General features: G+C 47.2%; 1 protein-coding gene across 4 annotated transcripts; it reads right to left on the bottom strand.

Annotated features, from left to right (window-relative positions):
* Window positions 1-2,835: 2,835 nt before the first annotated feature.
* On the bottom strand, window positions 2,836-17,295 carry EBI3 (Epstein-Barr virus induced 3). 4 transcript variants are annotated; one of them, XM_044417583.1, is made up of 8 exons: window positions 17,175-17,295; window positions 16,796-16,886; window positions 15,773-16,012; window positions 14,473-14,587; window positions 13,554-13,726; window positions 8,576-8,739; window positions 7,487-7,652; window positions 2,836-2,863 (listed from the first exon to the last, which is right to left on the bottom strand). In XM_044417583.1, the coding sequence occupies exons 2-7, from the start codon at window positions 16,878-16,880 to the stop codon at window positions 7,512-7,514; spliced, it is 918 nt and encodes a 305-aa protein (XP_044273518.1). In that variant the 5' UTR covers window positions 16,881-16,886; window positions 17,175-17,295; the 3' UTR covers window positions 2,836-2,863; window positions 7,487-7,511. The 4 variants fall into 4 exon arrangements, with proteins under 4 accessions (XP_044273518.1, XP_044273517.1, XP_044273516.1 ...); XM_044417582.1 differs by lacking the exon at window positions 2,836-2,863 and adding an exon at window positions 7,147-7,344; XM_044417581.1 differs by lacking the exon at window positions 2,836-2,863 and having other exon boundaries at window positions 7,147-7,652.
* Between the last annotated feature and the right edge of the window lie 507 nt (window positions 17,296-17,802).

Here is a 17,802-nt window from a genome sequence, read left to right as displayed (position 1 = left end):
CAGAGTGTTTGAGCTTCATTTTCAGGATCTGGCCTTCTAAAGAGCAGTCAGGGTTGATCTCCTCTAGGAGTGACCTGTTTGATCGCCTTGCGGTCCAAGGGACTCGCAGGAGTCTCCTCCAGCACCACAATTCAAAGGCCTCTGTTCTTCGGCGCTCAGCCTTCCTTATGGTCCAGCTTTCACAGCCATACATTGCAACTGGGAAAATCATAGCCTTGACTATACGCACATTTGTGGGCAGGGTGATGTCTCTGCTTTTTAGTATGCTGTCTAGATTTGCCATAGCTTTCCTCCCCAGGAGCAATCGTCTTTCCTCCCCAGGAGCAATCGTCACAGAACCGTCTGCAGGTCTCTTGTAGCCCAAGAAACTAAAATCTGTCACTACCCCCATTTCTTCCCCATCTACTCCCATCTCTTTAAGAACTTGCCACAATTTGTTGTGATTCACATAATCAAAGGTTTTAGTGTAGTCAGTGAAGCAGGAGTAGATGCTTTTCTGTGATCTAGAATATGTTGGCAATTTGAACTCGAGTTCCTCTGCCTCTTCGAAACCCTGCCTGTACTTCTGGTAGTTCTCGATCCAGATATTGCCGAAGCCTGGCTTGTAGGATTTTGAGCATAACTTGGCTAGCGTGTGAAATGAGTACAATTGTAAGGTAGTTTGAACATTCCTTGGCATTGCCCTTCTTTGGGATTGGAATGTAGACTGACCTTTTCCAGTCCTGTGGCCCCTGCTGAGTTTTCCAAATTTGCTGGCATATTGAGTGTAGCCATTTTAATTGCAACATCTTTTAGGATTTTGAATAACTCAGCTTGATTATCATCTCCTCCACTACCTTTGTTGTCACTGAGACTTCCTAAGACCCATTTGACTTCACATGTCTGGCTCAAGTTCAGCGACTGACCATGGTCAGCGACCGACCCCATGGTTATCAGGTACATTAAGATCCTTCTTGTATAGTTCTTCTGTGTAATCTTATCATTGTGAGCAGTGGATTTACCTCTCCAAGGAAGAATTTGTTGAAAAGTCAATGCCAGGTCACATGACTCCAAGCAGCACTAGTTCATTGAATACATTTTGCAAAATGGGTGTCCCAAGCAAGGAGGTGCACCAAGCATAGGTCGCCATTCCTTTTTATTCCCTATCTCCAGCTGCAGGAATCCTCCCCGTTTTCCCTATTTGCTGGGTACTGGAGGGTTCACAGACTTTCTATCATGCAATTCCTGTCTCATTCCATTACATACATCTACATACATTGCATGTGCATTATAATTAGCCCATTGCCTATTTGGGGTGTGTGAGTTAATATGCATCAACTTATTATGCTTGTGTGCTAATAACTAAAAGTTCAATAGTTCATTCTTCTCTGAGTTCACCTTGCCCTATGACCACCTATCTCATAAAACTACTGGGAGGAAGAGATAGGAAGTTGCAAACTTTCTTTCAAGCCAATTATCTTTTTCTCCCCTCCACATTCCTTCAGACAGGCTTCATGGCTCAATTAATGGCTCTTCTGTTCTCAATCACTGTTTTACTTTCTCTTTTCAAGTTAAGTTGCCCCTTTTGGGTGAATACAGAAACCAAAACTGGTTCTTAATTTATCTCATTCTCCTTTTACTGAGTAACAATTCAACATTGTTTTCCACACCACCTCTTCTGCCTCTGTTAGGTCCCTGCCATTTTTGTCCTTTATCATGCCCATCTTTGCATGAAATATTGCCTTCATATCTCCAATTTTCTTGAAGAGATCTCCAGTGTTTCCCATTCTATTGTTTTCTTCTCTTTCTTTGCACTGTTCATTTAAGAAGGCATTCTTATGTCTTCTAGCTATTCTCTGGAATTCTGCATTCATTTGAATGTATCTTTCTCTTTCTCTCTTGCCTTTTGCTTCCCTTCTTTCCTCAGCTATTTGTAAAGCTTCCTCAGACAGCCAGTTTGTTTTCTTGCATTTCTTTTTTCTTTAAGATTTTTTTTTATTTGCTACCTCTTGTACAATGTTGCGAACCTCCCTCCATAGTTCTTCAGGCGCTCTGTCTGTCAGATCTAATTCCTTAAATCTATTTGTCACCTCTACTGTATATTCATCAGGGATGTGATTTAGGTCATACCTGAGTGGCCTAGTGCTCTTCCCTACTTTCTTCAATTTAAGCCTGAATTTTGCAACAAGAAGCTCATGATCTAAGCCAGTCAGCTCCTGGTCTAATTTTTACTGACTGTATAGAGCTTCTCCATGTTTGGCCGCAGAGCACATAGTCAATCTGATTTCTGTGTTGACCATCTGGTGATGTCCATGTGTAGAGTCATCTCTTGAGTTGTTGGAACAGAGTGTTTGCTCTGACCATCGTATTCTCTTGACAAAATTCTGCCAGCCTGTGCCCTGCTTCATTTTGTACTCCAAGGCCAAACTTGCCTGTTATTCCGGTTATCTTTTGGCTTCCTACTTTAGCATTCCAATTCCCCATGATGATACGGACATCATTTTTGGTGTTAATTCTAGAAGGTGTTGCAGGCCTTCATAGAACTGGTCAACTTCAGCCTCTTCAGCACCAGTGGCTGGGGCACAGACTTGGACTACTGTGATGTTGAATGGTTTGCCTTGGATTCGAACTGAGATCATTCTGTCATTTTGGAGATTGTATCCCAGTACTGCTTTTCCTACTCTTTTATTGACTATGAAGGCTACTCCATTTCTTCTGAGGGATTCTTGTCCGCAGTGGTATACCTGACGGTCATCTGAATTAAATTCACCCATTCCTGTCCATTTTAGTTTGCTGATTCCCAAGATGTCGATGTTCAGTCTTGTCATCTCTTGTTTGACCACATCCAGCTTGCCTTGATTCATGGATCTTACATTCCAGGTTCCTGTGGAGTATAGATCTTTGCAGCATCGGACTCTCCTTTCACCACCAGACACATCCGCAACTGAGTGTCCTTTCGGCTTTGACCCAGTCGCTTCACTCTTTCTGGCGCTACTAGTACTAGCCCTCCACTCTTCCCCAGTAGTACCATATTTTTCGCTCTATAAGACGCACTTTTTCCCCCTCAAAAGTAAGGGCTGTGCATCTTATAGAGCGAGTGTGTGTGTGCCCGACGCCCAGGACGCTGCCGGCCGCCTGCACCACGTGGCACCACCTGGCTGGCACACGCTCGGCGCGCCCTGCTCCACGCCCCCCGCCTCCGGCGCAGGTAAGAGCTGTGCTGCTCAGGGGGAGGCGTGTGGAGGAGGAGGAGCTTTAACCCGCCGGCCGCACAGAGAGACGGACTGGTCACCCCCACCGCCCGGGAAGACCACCACTGGCACGCTGCCGGCCTGGCTGCACCACACCTGGCTGGCATGCGCTCGTCATGCCCTGCTCCGCCCCCCTCCTCCGGCACAGGTGAGACCTGTTAATCACAGGTCGGTGTGTGTTTTCAAATGGCAACCTGTCTTTTAATGAAGCCGATGGGAAATGTGCCTGTGATTATCAGGAAGCTTTCCATGGATCCCTCCTCTAAAAACTAGGTGCATCTTATGGTCAGGTGCATCTTATAGAGCGAAAAATACAGTATATTGGACACCTCTTGACCTGAGGGGCTCATCTTCTGGCATCATATCTTTTTGCCTTTTGGGGCTGTCCATGGGGTTTTCATGGCAAAAATACTGGAGTGGGTTGCCATTTCCTTCTCCAATGGAGCACATTTTGTCAGAGCTCTCTGCTATGACCTGTCCATCTTGGGTGGCCCTGCACGGCAGAGCTCTTAACTTGATTGAGCTACACAAGCCCCTTCGCCACAGCAAGGCAGTGATCCATGAAGGGTATCTAAAGGTGGAGTGTCAGGCTGTAACTTGGGAGCTCTGGATTCTAGTCCCCACTCAGCCATGGAACTCACTGGGTGACACCAGATCAGTCACAAACTCAGCCTAACCTACCTCACAGGGTTTTTGTGAGGATAAAATGAAGTGGAGGAGAACCTTCTAAGCCACCTATAGTTTTCCGCCCCTTGAGATCGGCGGCAGAGGCCCTCCTCTGGGAGCCCTCCATGAAAGATATTAGGAGGGTGAGTACCCGGAGGAGGGCCTTCTCTGTGGTGGCGCCCCACTTATGGAATGCGCTCCCCAGAGAGGTCCGCCTGGTGCTGTCGTTACTTGTTTTTCGGCACCAGGCCAAGATTATTAACGTTATTTAAATGTTATTTTAATTGTTAAATTTATTTATTGATTTTATATTTATGCTGGGATGTCTCCAGATTTTACGTATTTGAATAGTTATTTATTTGTATTGGAAGCCGCCCTGAGGCTTTTGTGAATGGGGCGGCATATAAGTGTTCCAAATCAATAAAATAAATAAATAAAAGTAATAACATCAACAGGAAAGTAAGTGAGGGCATAGTCGTCTGCTCTGAAAGAGAATAAAGTATTTCCACGGAGGAAAAGGATCAAGTGTACAATGCTGTACACATCAGACTTCTGTGCCTCCCAACCGGGCCCTCTCCAGATGTGTTGCCCCGTGGCTTCCATCCTCCCCAGCCAGCAGGGCCACTGGGTAAGACTGGGTCCTGAGCTAAAGCTGCCCCCTGATTCGTGGGGTCTCAGTTCTTGTATAAAGGAATTTCATATTTGGCTGACAACAACCAGGATGCGATGCTGGACTGGTAGCCCTGGATATCGTTTTCCTTGTTAGGAACAAAACCTAAATCATGATGACATGAGAGTTATCGTGTTGTCTGAACCCAGCCAAAATGACAAACCATGGTGAAGCACAAGCTGTGGGTTCTCTTTATGAGTTGTTCCTAGTTAACAAGCCGTGGCTGGTTAAGCACAGCTGGGTTCAAACAACACAATAACCTATTCATGTTTATTATTCCCAGGCTTACCCATCCCCTGCAAAGCCTCAAAGAACCTCGTAACCCTATGCAGGGATTGTGGGCAAGTTCAAGTTGGAGAGATGCTTCGTCTTTCTCAGGCCTTGGAACCATCAGCCACTGCCAGACATGGTATCAGCTGGCGCACTTTGGGATTAATGGGCGCAGAAAGGGGCTCCGTGTTGCATCTGCCGACCTACCAGGCAGCAGCATTTGGACTCCATCACACTTTATGGGCTAAGCTCGCTGCAATTAACATAGACAAAAGACTTCTTTCTCTGCTCCAGGAGATCCAGGGAGACACAGCTGTGTGTATTAGAAAAAGTGTGAAGCTGGAGTGTGTGCTGGCCCCCTTATGATTCAATCTTTACATAAATAATAGTGTAGAGCACAATAGACCACAATTTACACCCCCATCATTGGGTCAGCTAAAAATTTCAATACTATTATATGCTGAAGATATGGTCCTGACCTCCCAAACTAAAATTGGTTTAAGAAGGCAGTTTACAACAATTTGCAACAATTAGGGCACTATGGTAGAGAAGAAGATCTTAACATAAATTATGCTAAGACCAAAGTAGTGGTCTTCGGGGGAAAAAACCCAGAGTTTCATCTTGGAGCATCCTTGGTAACCGAATCAATGTCGCTTTTTTAAATATCTGGGGATCACATTTGGGGACACTTTAAACTGGAAACTCCAGTTAAAAGCTCATCTCTTAGGACTGCGGGGTCTTATCTCACACTCATTTTGTACTAAAGGATGACGTTCGATAGATCCTGCACTGAAGCTATTCAAGACCAAGGTCGTTCCCCATCTCTTATATGGTGTTGAAGAATGGGGATGGAATGAGAATATAGTATCTCACTTGGAGGTAATTCCAAATGCTTTTTTGAGGCGTATACTTGCTCTACCTAGGGGTACCCCAGCAGAAACAGGGGTCCCTTCTCTTAGGGCTCATGCACACCTTGCCATATTAAAGCAGAGGAACAGGAGCACCTCCTCCAGCATCAATTCCTTATGGAATAAATCATTCAGATTGTTATCATCAAAAGACCCTAAAGGACTCAGGTTCCTGAACTCCACCATTGACAGATACTCCATCCCTGACAACTTCCTACAGCTGAGAATTCCCATCTTAGGGACTGGATACACACACACACACCCACACACATATATATATATAGAGAGAGAACAAAAATAGAACTTTTAAAATCTATTTTTAATCATGCGAGCCTGGGGGCAGCCAGGCCAGGGGAGGTTGGCCCTGCGCTCGCCTGCCAGTGCCGCCTCACCCTCCACCTTTCAACTGGCCCCCTACCTTAGGGTGAGTTTGCAGCCCTTTGTTTCCAAACCACGTATACAGCTTTACTCTCTGGTCGCTACTCTCGCCTTCCAATGGTGCAGCGTGTCTGCACTTGAGGATCACCGGAAACAGAGGACCTCGCACTATGTTCCTCACTGTTCTTTGTAGTGTGAGCCTAGGGAAACCTTTTTGACTCGCATACTACCCACCTTCCATGCCTACTCTGACCCAGAGAAGTTCGTGTTTTTGTTACCAGAGCCTGGTGCACGAGTGTCTTACCAAGTTTCTCTTTTTGCTCTTGCAGCTAAAAAGATAAGAGCCAGGGAGACTTTGAAGTCCTGAATTACACCTGGCCTGTCTTTTAGTATTATGTTTTAATGCATTTGATTTATGGTGTATTTGTTAATTCAGTGCTTTACCTTGTTAAGCTATAATGGCTATGGCTAAAAGCTATAAACTGACTGACTGACTGAATGACTGGCTGTGTCTTTCTCTTTTGCTGACTCTACCGTAAAAATCACCCCTAAATACTTTTATCAGCCCCCACAAAACAGCTGAGCTCCTGGTCAAGCATCTTGCTGTAGCTTCTCCCCTGCTTTTTAGTCATATTTGTTCTTGGTAGGTTCATGGTGTATATACTTTTGCCCTTGATCAATAGGAAAAAATAGTGCTTAGTTGTCAATGGAGATTCTCAAGAAGCTTATTTATTTATTTATTTATTTATCTATCTATATCCTGCCTTTTTCCTACAAAGTGCTCAAGACAGCTTACATCATTCACCTCCTCCATCTTATCCCCACAACAACAACCCTGTAAGGTAGGTTGGGCTGAGAGTCGGTGACTGGCCCAAAGGCATCCAGGTGGCTCCATGGCCGAGTGGGGACTTGAACCCGGATTGCCTGAGTCCCAGTCCCATGCTCTTAACCACAACACCACACTGGCTTTTCCTAAGCAGATCTACAAGGAGGTTTTCTCAAAACCAACAGGAAAGCAGAAATATTTGCTTAAAAGTGGCTGGATGAATTTTATTTCATTAAAAATAAAGACAAGTTTGCTTCCCAGAGTAGATGAAGCTGCCCTTCAGTTCCACTTGCTGGGAATAAGAAATACTGAGAAGAATTTCATGGACTCATCTGGCACATGAAAGGGAAAAGTTAGTTATTCCTGGTACCTTAGGGGATAGATACTTGACATTATCTGCACAAAACAAAAAGGAATAAAAAAGAAAAGAGTTTCATGTGGAAATCAATATCTGATTGCTGTATGTGATGCAGGATCAGGTGAGCAGCTTTGGCCAGAAATGTGGCAGGTGGGTATGCAGAAGCAAGGCCATCCTTACCCTCTCAAAGCCCTTTGCGCTGGAATCAGGGTGTCCCCATTGCTGGAGAACTCCAGTCGCTGTACTGGCCGATGTCAAGCGAATCCTTGGCTGCCACCCACGCAGTGTATGTTGCTCCTGGACGGATCCCAGTCAGCACTAAGGTGGTTTGCTCTGTTGGCCTGGCCTAAGGGAAGCAGGCAGAGGCATAATCTTACGACTGACAAACCCTCTTTGTCAATTAAAAAGCAGAGAACTGGGGCGCCTGTCTTGAAAGGAGCTGCTAGGTGTTGTGGACGTTACAGAACCCAGGTGGAATGGAGAGAAGCAGTGGAATAGGGTCATTCCTGAATACAAACCCTACAGGGAGAGCCAGGAAGGGCGACCTGGAGGAGGTGATGCGCCATGCATCAAAGAGGACACCGTGTCAAGCACCCTAGAAGACCCCAAAGGGGCAGATTCTTCCAGAGAGGTGACAAAACCAGCTCCAAAACAAATTTATCCCTTGGAAATTGCTATTAACCCCCTTGCCAGAATGCTTGGGGTGATCTTGAGATGGAAGATGAAACCTGAGAATCCTCTAAGCAAAGAAATATTATAATAGGCAGCTTCAATAACCCATAATGCATGGCCCCATCAGAGCAAAGAAGTTGGATTCCCCCATGCGCTGAGTGGCTGTGTGGGGAATCAGCAACAGAGTGCAGCAAAATGCAGGAACTAGTTAAAAGGGAATTGAAAGAGGCTTAAAGCCCTTCAAAATGTTTTGAGGCTTCTCAAACCCCCTGTTAGGAATGATAGTCCAAGAGCTCAGGGTTCCAAGGGGTCTACTACGAGGCTCATGCGATGGGGCGGCATATAAGTTGTTTAAATAAATAAATACTATGAGATAAACGGGCTCCTTTAGCAAAAAGAATCTTGCCATCTTAGAATCCTGTACAGGGTTCACTATGGCCCATATGCCAGATGTTCTCCACAGCTGGAATAGAGGGAACATCTCAAAACACCACAATCCAGTTTAAATATGAAAACTCATGATTTAAGAGCATAAGAAGCAAAACAGGACCTGGGCAGAAGTGGGCAGTGCCTGAATTTAATCATCATGATTCTCACCATGTTGCTGTTGTTGACTCCATTCCTCGAGTAACGGATCAAGTATCGGAGAGGGAAATATTCAGAGTACATCCAGGAGCTGGGGGGCTTCCATTCCAAAAGCAGCTTCCGTCTGTTCCCAGGGATTGGGGAGAACTTGAGGTCTTCTGGGGGGTCAGGCTTGACTAGAAAACAAAAGACACAATGGAGAAGAGGGAACAATAGGAAATCAGTCACTGAGAAGGGTTTGGCTGCAGACAAGGTCCAAGGAGGGAAAGCATGGAGAGAACTGGCACAAATTTGATTAAAAAGCACAAAGGTCATTATCATGCAAAAAAAAAAAAAAAAAAAAAAAACCAACAAATATTTAGCAGCTTGCTAAGAGGAGATGAAAGATCTTAATGTCCCTGCTAACTATGGAGGTGTTATCATTGACCTTGAGCCAGACAGGCATCCTGGAATGTGAAGTCAAAAGGGTCTTAGAAACACAGCAGCAACAAAAGTAGTGGAGGAGACAATATTCCAGCTGAGCTATTCAAAATCCTAAAAGATTTTGCAATTAAAATGCTACACTCAATATGCCAGCCAACTTGGAAAACTCAACAGTGGCCACAGGATTGGAAAAGGTCCGTTTACATTCCAATCCTAAACAACGGCAAAGCTAAAGAATGTTCAAACTACCGCATCATTGCGCTCATTTCACATGCCAGCAAAGTTATGCTCAAAATCCTACAGGCTCCAGCAGTATGTGGACCGAGAACTACCAGAAGTACAGGCAGGATTTCGAAGAGGGAGAGGAACTGGAGATCAAATTGCCAACATACGCTGGATCATGGAGAAAGCTAGGGAGTTCCAGAAAAACATCTACTTCTGCTTCATTGACTATGCTAAAGCCTTTTATTGTGTGGATCACAACAAATTGTGGCAAGTTCTTAAGAGGTTGCAGTACCAGACCATCTTATTTGTCTCTTGAGAAACCTATATGCGGGTCAAGAAGCAACAGTGAGAAAAGGAAATGGAACAACTGATTGGTCCAAAACTGGGGAAGGAGTTTGGCAAGGCTGCATAGTGTCGCCCTGCCTGTTTAACTTATATGCAGAGCACATCATGAGAAAGGCGGGCCTAGATGAATCAGCAGTTGGAATTCAGATGGCCAGGAGAAATATCAACAACCTCAGATATGCAGATGATACCACTCTAATGGCAGAAAGTGAAGAGGAACTAAAGAGCCTCTTGATGCGGGTGAAGGAGGAGAGTGCAAAAGTTGGCTTGAAACTCAATATTAAGAAAACTGAGATCATGGGATCCGGTCCTAACACTTCCTGGCAAATAGATGGGGAAGAAATGGGGGTAGTTACAAATTTTAGTTTCTTGGACTCCAAGAGACCCGCAGAGGTGACTTCAGCCAAGAAATTAAACACTTGCTGCTTGGGAGGAAAGCATTGGCAAATCTAGAAAGCATACTAAAAAGCAGAGACATCACCCTGCCAACAAAAGTGCGTATAGTCAAGGCTATCGTTTTCCCAGTTGCAATGTATGGCTGTGAAAGCTGGACCATAAGGAAGGCAGAGCACCGAAGGATTGAGGCCTTTGGATTGTGGTGCTGGAGGAGACTCCTGCAAGTCCCTTGGACCGCAAGGCGATCAAACCGGTCAGTCCTAGAGGAGATCAACCCTGACTGCTCTTTAGAAGGCCAGATCCTAAAGCTGAAGCTGGAATGCTTTGGCCACCTAATGAGAAGGAAGGACTCCCTGGAGAAGAGCCTAATGCTGGGAACAATTGATGGCAAGAGAAGAAGGGGACGACAGAGGATGAGGTGGCTGGATGGAGTCACTGGGGCGGTGGGTGTGGGCTTGGGTGGACTCGGGGGGGGGATGGTGGAGGACAGGAAGGCCTGGAGGAGTGTTGCCCTTGGGGTCACAAAGATTTGGGCATAGATGTGGCGAGTGAGCAACACCAAGAGGAATGGATTCCTGTTTCTTCATGGTCAGCATCACTAGCAAGATACTAGCAAACACACAAAAAGGGGATGGTGCAATGTCCTTCCTCATTTCCAGGCCGCTCAAACGCCAACGGTTGGCAGAGGCGCAACAGAGGAAGTGGTTCCTTCACCAGCAGCTCACTCGCCTGCATGGAATTCTTGGTCTCCTGGGGTGACTATGCAAATGCTTAGGGCAGGCATCCTTTAGAATGAAATGGCATTTAATTTGAACTTGAATTTTGATCAATGCCAAGAAATTAGCACATTAGATGAACACATTCAGGGCAGCAGAGAGGAACACAAAAGAATCTGTGGCAGTGAATGCGTCAGTCACCCAGACGCCACACTATGCTCCATTCAGCCATCTAACCTCTGATGTGTCTGTGTGTTTTCCCTTCCCAAATATGCATCTAGGCAATCTGGTGCAGTGGTTACAAGCATGGGACGGGGACTCAGGTGATCTGGGTTATAGTTCCCACTCAGCTGGAGAACAATGGGAGGACTGGGCCAGGAATAGACTCTCAGCCCAGGGTATGACAGAGAGCAGGAGGAAGAGAACGATCTAAATTGCTTTGAGTTATTTAAAAGGGGGGAAAGGCAGGATATAAATCCTTCTTCTTCTTCTTCTTCTTCTTCTTCTTCTTCTTCTTCTTCTTCTTCTAATATTTCATCATTTGGATATGGCTGATGAGAAAGGCTTGGCTTAAAGATGCTACTGCATGTTTAGGCAAGGAAAATCCTACAGTTCCTAGTCTGCTGGGACTTTTAGGGCTTTCTTCCACCCAGACACGCACAGGACAGTGCCCTAAAGGAGGGGTGTTGGCTGGGTGGTGGTGGTTAGGAACCACGGATGGAAAAGCAAGCCAAGAGGCTGAATTCTGTGTCAAAGGCTGCAGTGCCACTTCCATTCCCGTTCCTCAGGACAGGAATCCAGAAAAGGTACTCCAACGTGAAATATCTCAGTCAGAATGCATCGGCTCCCCACCCATCCCTGCCAAACAAAGTTTGATCCCATCTCTTTAGGCCTGCATAAAGATGATGGTTTCCCACCCGTTGCAGGTGCCAGTTAGCCAAACAATGCTAAGGCAATCCTGTTATCACCCACAACTGGGATTCTGCCACTTCTGCTATCCAGCTTTGACTGGCTGGTAACCTCGGGCAAAGGGTGCCATCTTGAGGGTGCCCTTAAGTCTGGTCCTAAAGCTGACGCAAGTGCCGCTCGGCTGATGTCCAGAGATGTCACCTAAGTGGCTGCGTATTTGCTTCCAGGCCAGGGGTCAGGTTTCGGCACCAGCATATCAAGCACTAGAGAGTTTGGGACCAGGGTGCGGGAGGGAAAGCCTTCTACCTTACCACCTGCATCTTAGATCGGGCCCTCCCAGGGGCTTCTATGGCCCAAGTGGAGCCCACCCAGAGAAGGGCCTCGCTCTGGAAGCACGGACCTTGTATTGTTTCCTGTGCTTCCTGGAAGCACTTTACTTCAAGGAGCCTTTGAACTATTCAGCCTCAGTTTTACTGATACAATATTATTGATCTTGATCAGACCTTCCTGCAGGAGACATCTATGGTGTCTTTGTGATCTCTCACCTGTGGAAATTAGCGGGTCTTTTATGCAACTCCATCATCCCATTTCCAAGGTCTCTCCTGTGTTTTCCAGCTATTTTGTTGCTGTTATTTTTTAACTGTGAGGCTATTCAATTAATTGCTACAGAAGATTTGCCTAATCACAACTGGAACCCCTGCCATAGCATCTCTTTGTGACTGCATAATAGAATGCACAGGAACATGCAGTGGTACCTCGGCTCACGACCTCAATCCGTCCCAGGACTCTGGTCGTGACCCAAATTGGTCATGAGCCAAGTCCAATTTCCCCATAAGGGTCAATGTAAATAAGGCTAATCCATTCGGTAACTATTTTTTTAATCACAAGAATCTGAAGCAAAGTGACAAAGAACAACAAAGATCGCGGCCATCTCCCCCCACCCAGCAATTGTGGGGGAGGCTGCGGGGGACGGGTGCAATCGCTGCCACACTGGTGGGGGAGACGGACGTGCTTGGGCAGGGAACACTGGCGCCATTGTGGCCATCTCCCCCCCAGCACGAACGTGGCCACCCCCCCACCCCAGCACAACCACGATCGTGCCCATGCAGGGAAGGCAGGCGCACTCACGATCGTCACAATGCAGAGTTTGTGACCTGCAGCAAAATTTTTATGAAATTTCTGTGCACAACCCGATTTGGTCATGAACTGAGGCACCACTGTACATGAAAGCAGAGAAAAATTCCCTAGCAGGGGAAAAATTTCCTTTCTCCCACACAGAAAATAGAAACAGCAGTCTCAGTGAAGCACGGGGTTGAATGCCCCATGCAGAGAATCTCACTGCATTATCCTTTTAGGTGTCTGAACTTCTAATATTCACGGTGCAAATCAAGAAAATCCACTGATATTGGATTATCAAACGGGTGAGCGTGTGTTTGCATTCACTGCAGGTTACCATTTTTTCCTGCCTCCAGCCAGGTTTATATATACCTGCCAGTTGAGACTTGCTTTCTGCCCTTATGAGGAAGATCATATTTCAATATATTTTTGGTATAATCTATTTAAAATAGCAAACTCTGTCTTGCTTTTCTGAGAGGAGTGGCAACACAGCTTCACCGCATCCATCACATTGTTGGGAAGGGTCACCCCACTAGCTCATGGGTCTCCATGATTTCTAAGGCAGCCTTCTTCAAGCAGGTAGGTGCCTTGAACTACAACATCCATCTTCCCCAGCCAATATGCCTCTGCTGACTGGGAGCATGGAGGATGCAGTCCAGACACATCTGGAAGTTGCCAGGTAATGTCAAATAGCTACGGACAAAGCTTTGTCCAGTAAACAGCTCAGGGAACTGTATTTTTCTGCCTCCACTGGAGGACAGCCTGATTCTTCAACAGAATCTTGGAGACCAGCAAAAAGAAATGCATTGGGAAGACCAGGGAACTCTAGAAGAGGGCAGATTGATTCAGCAAGAACTCACGAATCTGGTCCAGGAAGACATAGGCGATGTCTGTTACCATCCCAAGAGGGTTCACCGCAGTTACGTTCAGCATGTAAGGATAGGTGGAGAACATCTCCACGTTGGAGATGGAGCAGCTGTTGGCCCCAGAATCAGGCTGGACGCATTCAAACTCCTCTCCTTGCATGCCGTGCCTGATTTGTACAGAGGAGCAAGGTTAGTGCGAGATTCTCTGGCCTGATGGTTTGGGTTCTTGGGCAGTGGAGAAATATCAAGAAAAAAGGGAAGAAAAGGAAATTGAGCGCTGCCCATTCCTGCGAAGGGATGTCACAACCCCAGGGTCTGTGCAGAAGGTGCAGGAAGCTGCTGTCAGGCGCTGCACGCATGCAGTCACCTGGGAGGCTGCCATCCCAGACACCGTCCCACGGCTGATGCACAACTGCCGTGGCGGCAACAGGACTGCACCGAAAACCACCATGGACATTTCTTCCTTCCCAGCCCGTTTCCCTTTCGTGCCATGTCTGTGTCGATGGCAAGCTGGCAGGGCTGGGGGCTATCTTGCTTGCACACACACTTCCCTTTGGAGAGGCAAAACTTCCTTCAATACACGAAAGCGTGAAGTCGCAGGCTCTGCTGAGCGAGGCTGGTGCTACATAACTGCAGCTGGAGAGGTGATCAATAGGTGAGATTTAGTCCGGGGGATGGGAGGGGGGTGCTACGACTGGAGAGGTGATCAATAGGTGAGATTTAGTCCGGGGGACGGGCGGGGGGTGCTACGACTGGAGAGGTGATCAATAGGTGAGATTTAGCCCAGGGGATGGGAGGGGGGTGCTACGACTGGAGAGGTGATCAATAAGCGTGATTTAGTCAGGGGGACTGCGGGTGTGGGGGGCTACTATTCCACCCAGCCATTTTTCCTCCTCACACTCCTGCACGTTACCTGTATGTGGAGAAGAAAGAGGTGCCCAAGTGTGGCTCTGTTCCCAAAGCCCAGGAGCAATTGATGGATGAGTAACTGACAGAGCGGCACTGGATGGAAAGTTTCTCGGGAGGGTCTGGGAGAAGGGAGGAAAGGAAAACAAATAAAGCAGCCGCGGTTCAGTCCCTTTTCTCGCCCTTCTCACGGCCTAGCGGATAATTTAGGGGGTCCCAGGTCATGCAGTGTTTGGGGTCTGTGTACATCCACACTTGATTGCCTTGTCCTGGCATTGTCCGGTCCCTGGGTATCTCCAGGGTCAAGAATGGAGTCTTGGAGCTGGAACAGACCCCGGCAGGGCCCCACCAAGTGCTTCCTCCCTGCAGAGACACCTGGCACAGGTTTGCTCCTTCCGCTCAGCCTCGCAACCTGCTGGCTCACCTCCCTCTTCCCCAGGCCCTGATAACAGCCGTGGTGCGAAGGGTGCGGGGGAGACAACGCAGCTTTTTTCTTGTTCGCTGGATCTCTGTCCAGCAAGTGAGAGCCGCAAGGACACGGAGGAAGAGCAGCTGGTGGCAGTGCTGGTATGAGGGCAGCTGCCCAAGTGCCCTTTGAAACGAGAATCCATCCCTACTCAGGTTGGAGGCTGAGAATCAAGGGAGCGGGGAGAATGTTCTGCTTGGTTTCGGGCAATAAAAAGCACAGATTTGCTCATGCTGCTTTTAAAATTGCTGATCGTTATTCCGTCTCTGCCAAGTGCTCTTTCCTTGTGCAAGGAACCCAGGAGTGCTTTATATCGCCCTCTTCTTCAGCGATGTATCCTCACAAAGATCCTGTGAGGCGGGTGAGGCTGAGAATCAGCGGCAGGCCTGAAGCTGTTGAGTGAGTTTCATTGCCCAGTCAAATGCTCTAACCACTATACCACACAGGTTCGGATCTATCCCCACATCTCTCCCTCTGTGTGTTTTTAGGAGCCTGTGTCCTAAAGACACAAAAAAGGGGTGTAAGGACAAGGGAGGGACAAGCGTTTGATTTCAGGAAAAGGTTCGGGGAGACACGCAGGAGGGCTCAGGCCCGCAGATCCAGGGGTCCAGTGTCACAGCCCTGCTCAGGACGCCAGGACCTTTTCTCAGCAAGGACCCTGGAGAGCAGAGTGGGGGTGGGGGGACCTCCCAGGGTCTTGGAGTACCAAATGAAAGATTCAGCGCTCCCGCCCTGGCACGCCACCCCCTCACAGTTTGGCCAGCACTTAGATGCCGCTCAGAAGCTCATCTAACACCCGAAGGGGACGGAGGAGGAAGGGCGGGTTCCCCGTTGCACTCACAGCCCAGCTTCAGGTGGACCCTGTGCAGGGTCTCCCCAGTGGTGGCTTTGTGGCAGCTGTACGTCCCCTCCTGGTCCAGGCTGGCGTTCCGCACAACCAGGTCGCTGTTCCCTCTGGCCAAAACACCTCTTGATGTGCCATTCACCTTCCATTCCACCTCAGACACTCCTTCGGGGATCGGGCAGGCCAGGATGACTGTAGGTGCTCCGAGCCTGGCATAGTGCCAGTCTAGGGAGCCTGCTATGCCAGTAAGAAAACAAGAAATAAATATTTAATTATGATTAATCTTCTCAAATAATGTGCCTGCAGGCTGAGGGTTTTCGCCTCTGCCTTGGCGGTATACTGCTTTCGAGCATGGCAGCTCCACACAGTGATCACGGTTAATAGCCATGGATAAGACAAATTCACACCCGATCCATTTTTAACGAGAACCACCATGAGAGCTGCCAAAATGCCACATCCACATCCTTCGCCCAGATGCTTCCAAATGCTCACCCAAGAGATGCCCTCCCCTTTTCAGCATCCCCCACCAACTCCAAGGTAGAATGCCCCTAATTGTGGATCTGGGACTGTCAAGCTGCCACACTTGCAGAAAGACCAATCAAAAGGTTGCATGTGGACTTCAATGCACCATGGTGCTGTCCACTTAACTATAGGACCTATCAAAGAAAATCTTGGTGGCATCAGTTTGAGGATTGATCTGCTCTTGGAATCCAAGCAATTATACTCTGGTCTTAATGAAAGATGGGCATGCATGCATGAAAGGTATGATCTGAAAACAGGGCCAGAAATGCTGCAGGAAGCAAGATCCTAGAACAAGATCCTCATGAACTGCTCAGAAAACTTTGGATGTTGGGAGTATGGAAATAAAATAACATTAAATTAAATTATAAAATGAAATCATAAATAAGTAAGTGCAGCTCCAACAACTCAACACAGGGCTTTGGAACCATGAAACAAAATATCTTAGTCCACCACAAGCAAAAATCCCTCCCTTTGTTCACGAGAAAGTGGGGCCCGTACCTTCCTTTTCATGGATCCAAGCGGCATCTCCACATGACATGAAGCGGAACAGAAGGGCAAAGGCGAAGATCAAACCACACTGCATCTTCAACTTTGGGGTGGGGGGGGGAAGATTTGAGAGAACCCTTTAAACTTCAGCTTGTGTTTAAAATAAAAAAATAATTTAAACATCTTACTCTGCTTTATTTATTATCTGTGCAACTGCCAAGCAAGGACACTTGAAATTTCTGGCCTAAAGTGCAGAACTTTTGGTTTCTGTTGAGTTTCATTTTCCTAATGAATGTACACATGCTACAAACTTCCACAAACTGTACGCAGCCCTAAAACTTCTTTTTTTCAGGGGGCGGGGGGGGCGGGGGGGAGAGGGAGAAGGACTCACCAGAACAGAAGACTGCTTTCTCAGGCTGGCCAGGATAAGCAACAAGTGTCTGTCAAAATGGGCCTCCGTCTGCTCTCTACACCCATTACCTTCCCATTGTACTCAGGAAGATTTTCTCGTCAGAAATAACCATTTCCCAGCGACAAGCTGCACCACCCAAGGCCTGCCAGCTAGCATTTCCTCCTCCCATCACCCCTGACATGGACATCCGGGATGGCCAAAATAAACACTTTGACGGACATCACCGGGTGTGTGTGCAAAGTTCTTTCCTCAAGGGGCCTTGCAAGCTAGTCCAGTTGCAATTAGCATTCACAGCAGCCCTGCAAGGTAGGATAATTGTCCAGGCATGGAAGCAAAACCCCAGGTCTAGGACCTATTTTTGTTTTTAAGGCAAAAATGCAAGCAGCACGGCTGTTTCCTGCTCCCTAGTGCCTCTGAAGCTCAAACCCAGATTATTTATTGGGTTTTCAAAAACATTTGAATAGTTTTTCCTGCTTCCAATCATTTTATTGATGTCTGCCCATATTTTGAGAATCATTCAGAAAAAGGTGTGTTGGTAGAAGACTTGCATTTGGGACCCATCAAAGTCACGCTTTTGGCTGACATTGGCTGTCACCCAATTTCAGTC

The sequence above is a fragment of the Varanus komodoensis genome, unplaced genomic scaffold (genome assembly GCF_004798865.1).
Source record: "Varanus komodoensis strain SLA01 unplaced genomic scaffold, ASM479886v1 scaffold89, whole genome shotgun sequence".
Taxonomy (NCBI): Eukaryota; Metazoa; Chordata; class Lepidosauria; order Squamata; family Varanidae; genus Varanus; species Varanus komodoensis.
The sequence above is the reverse complement of the archived record's forward strand: the minus strand, read 5'-3'. Positions and strand labels throughout refer to the sequence as shown.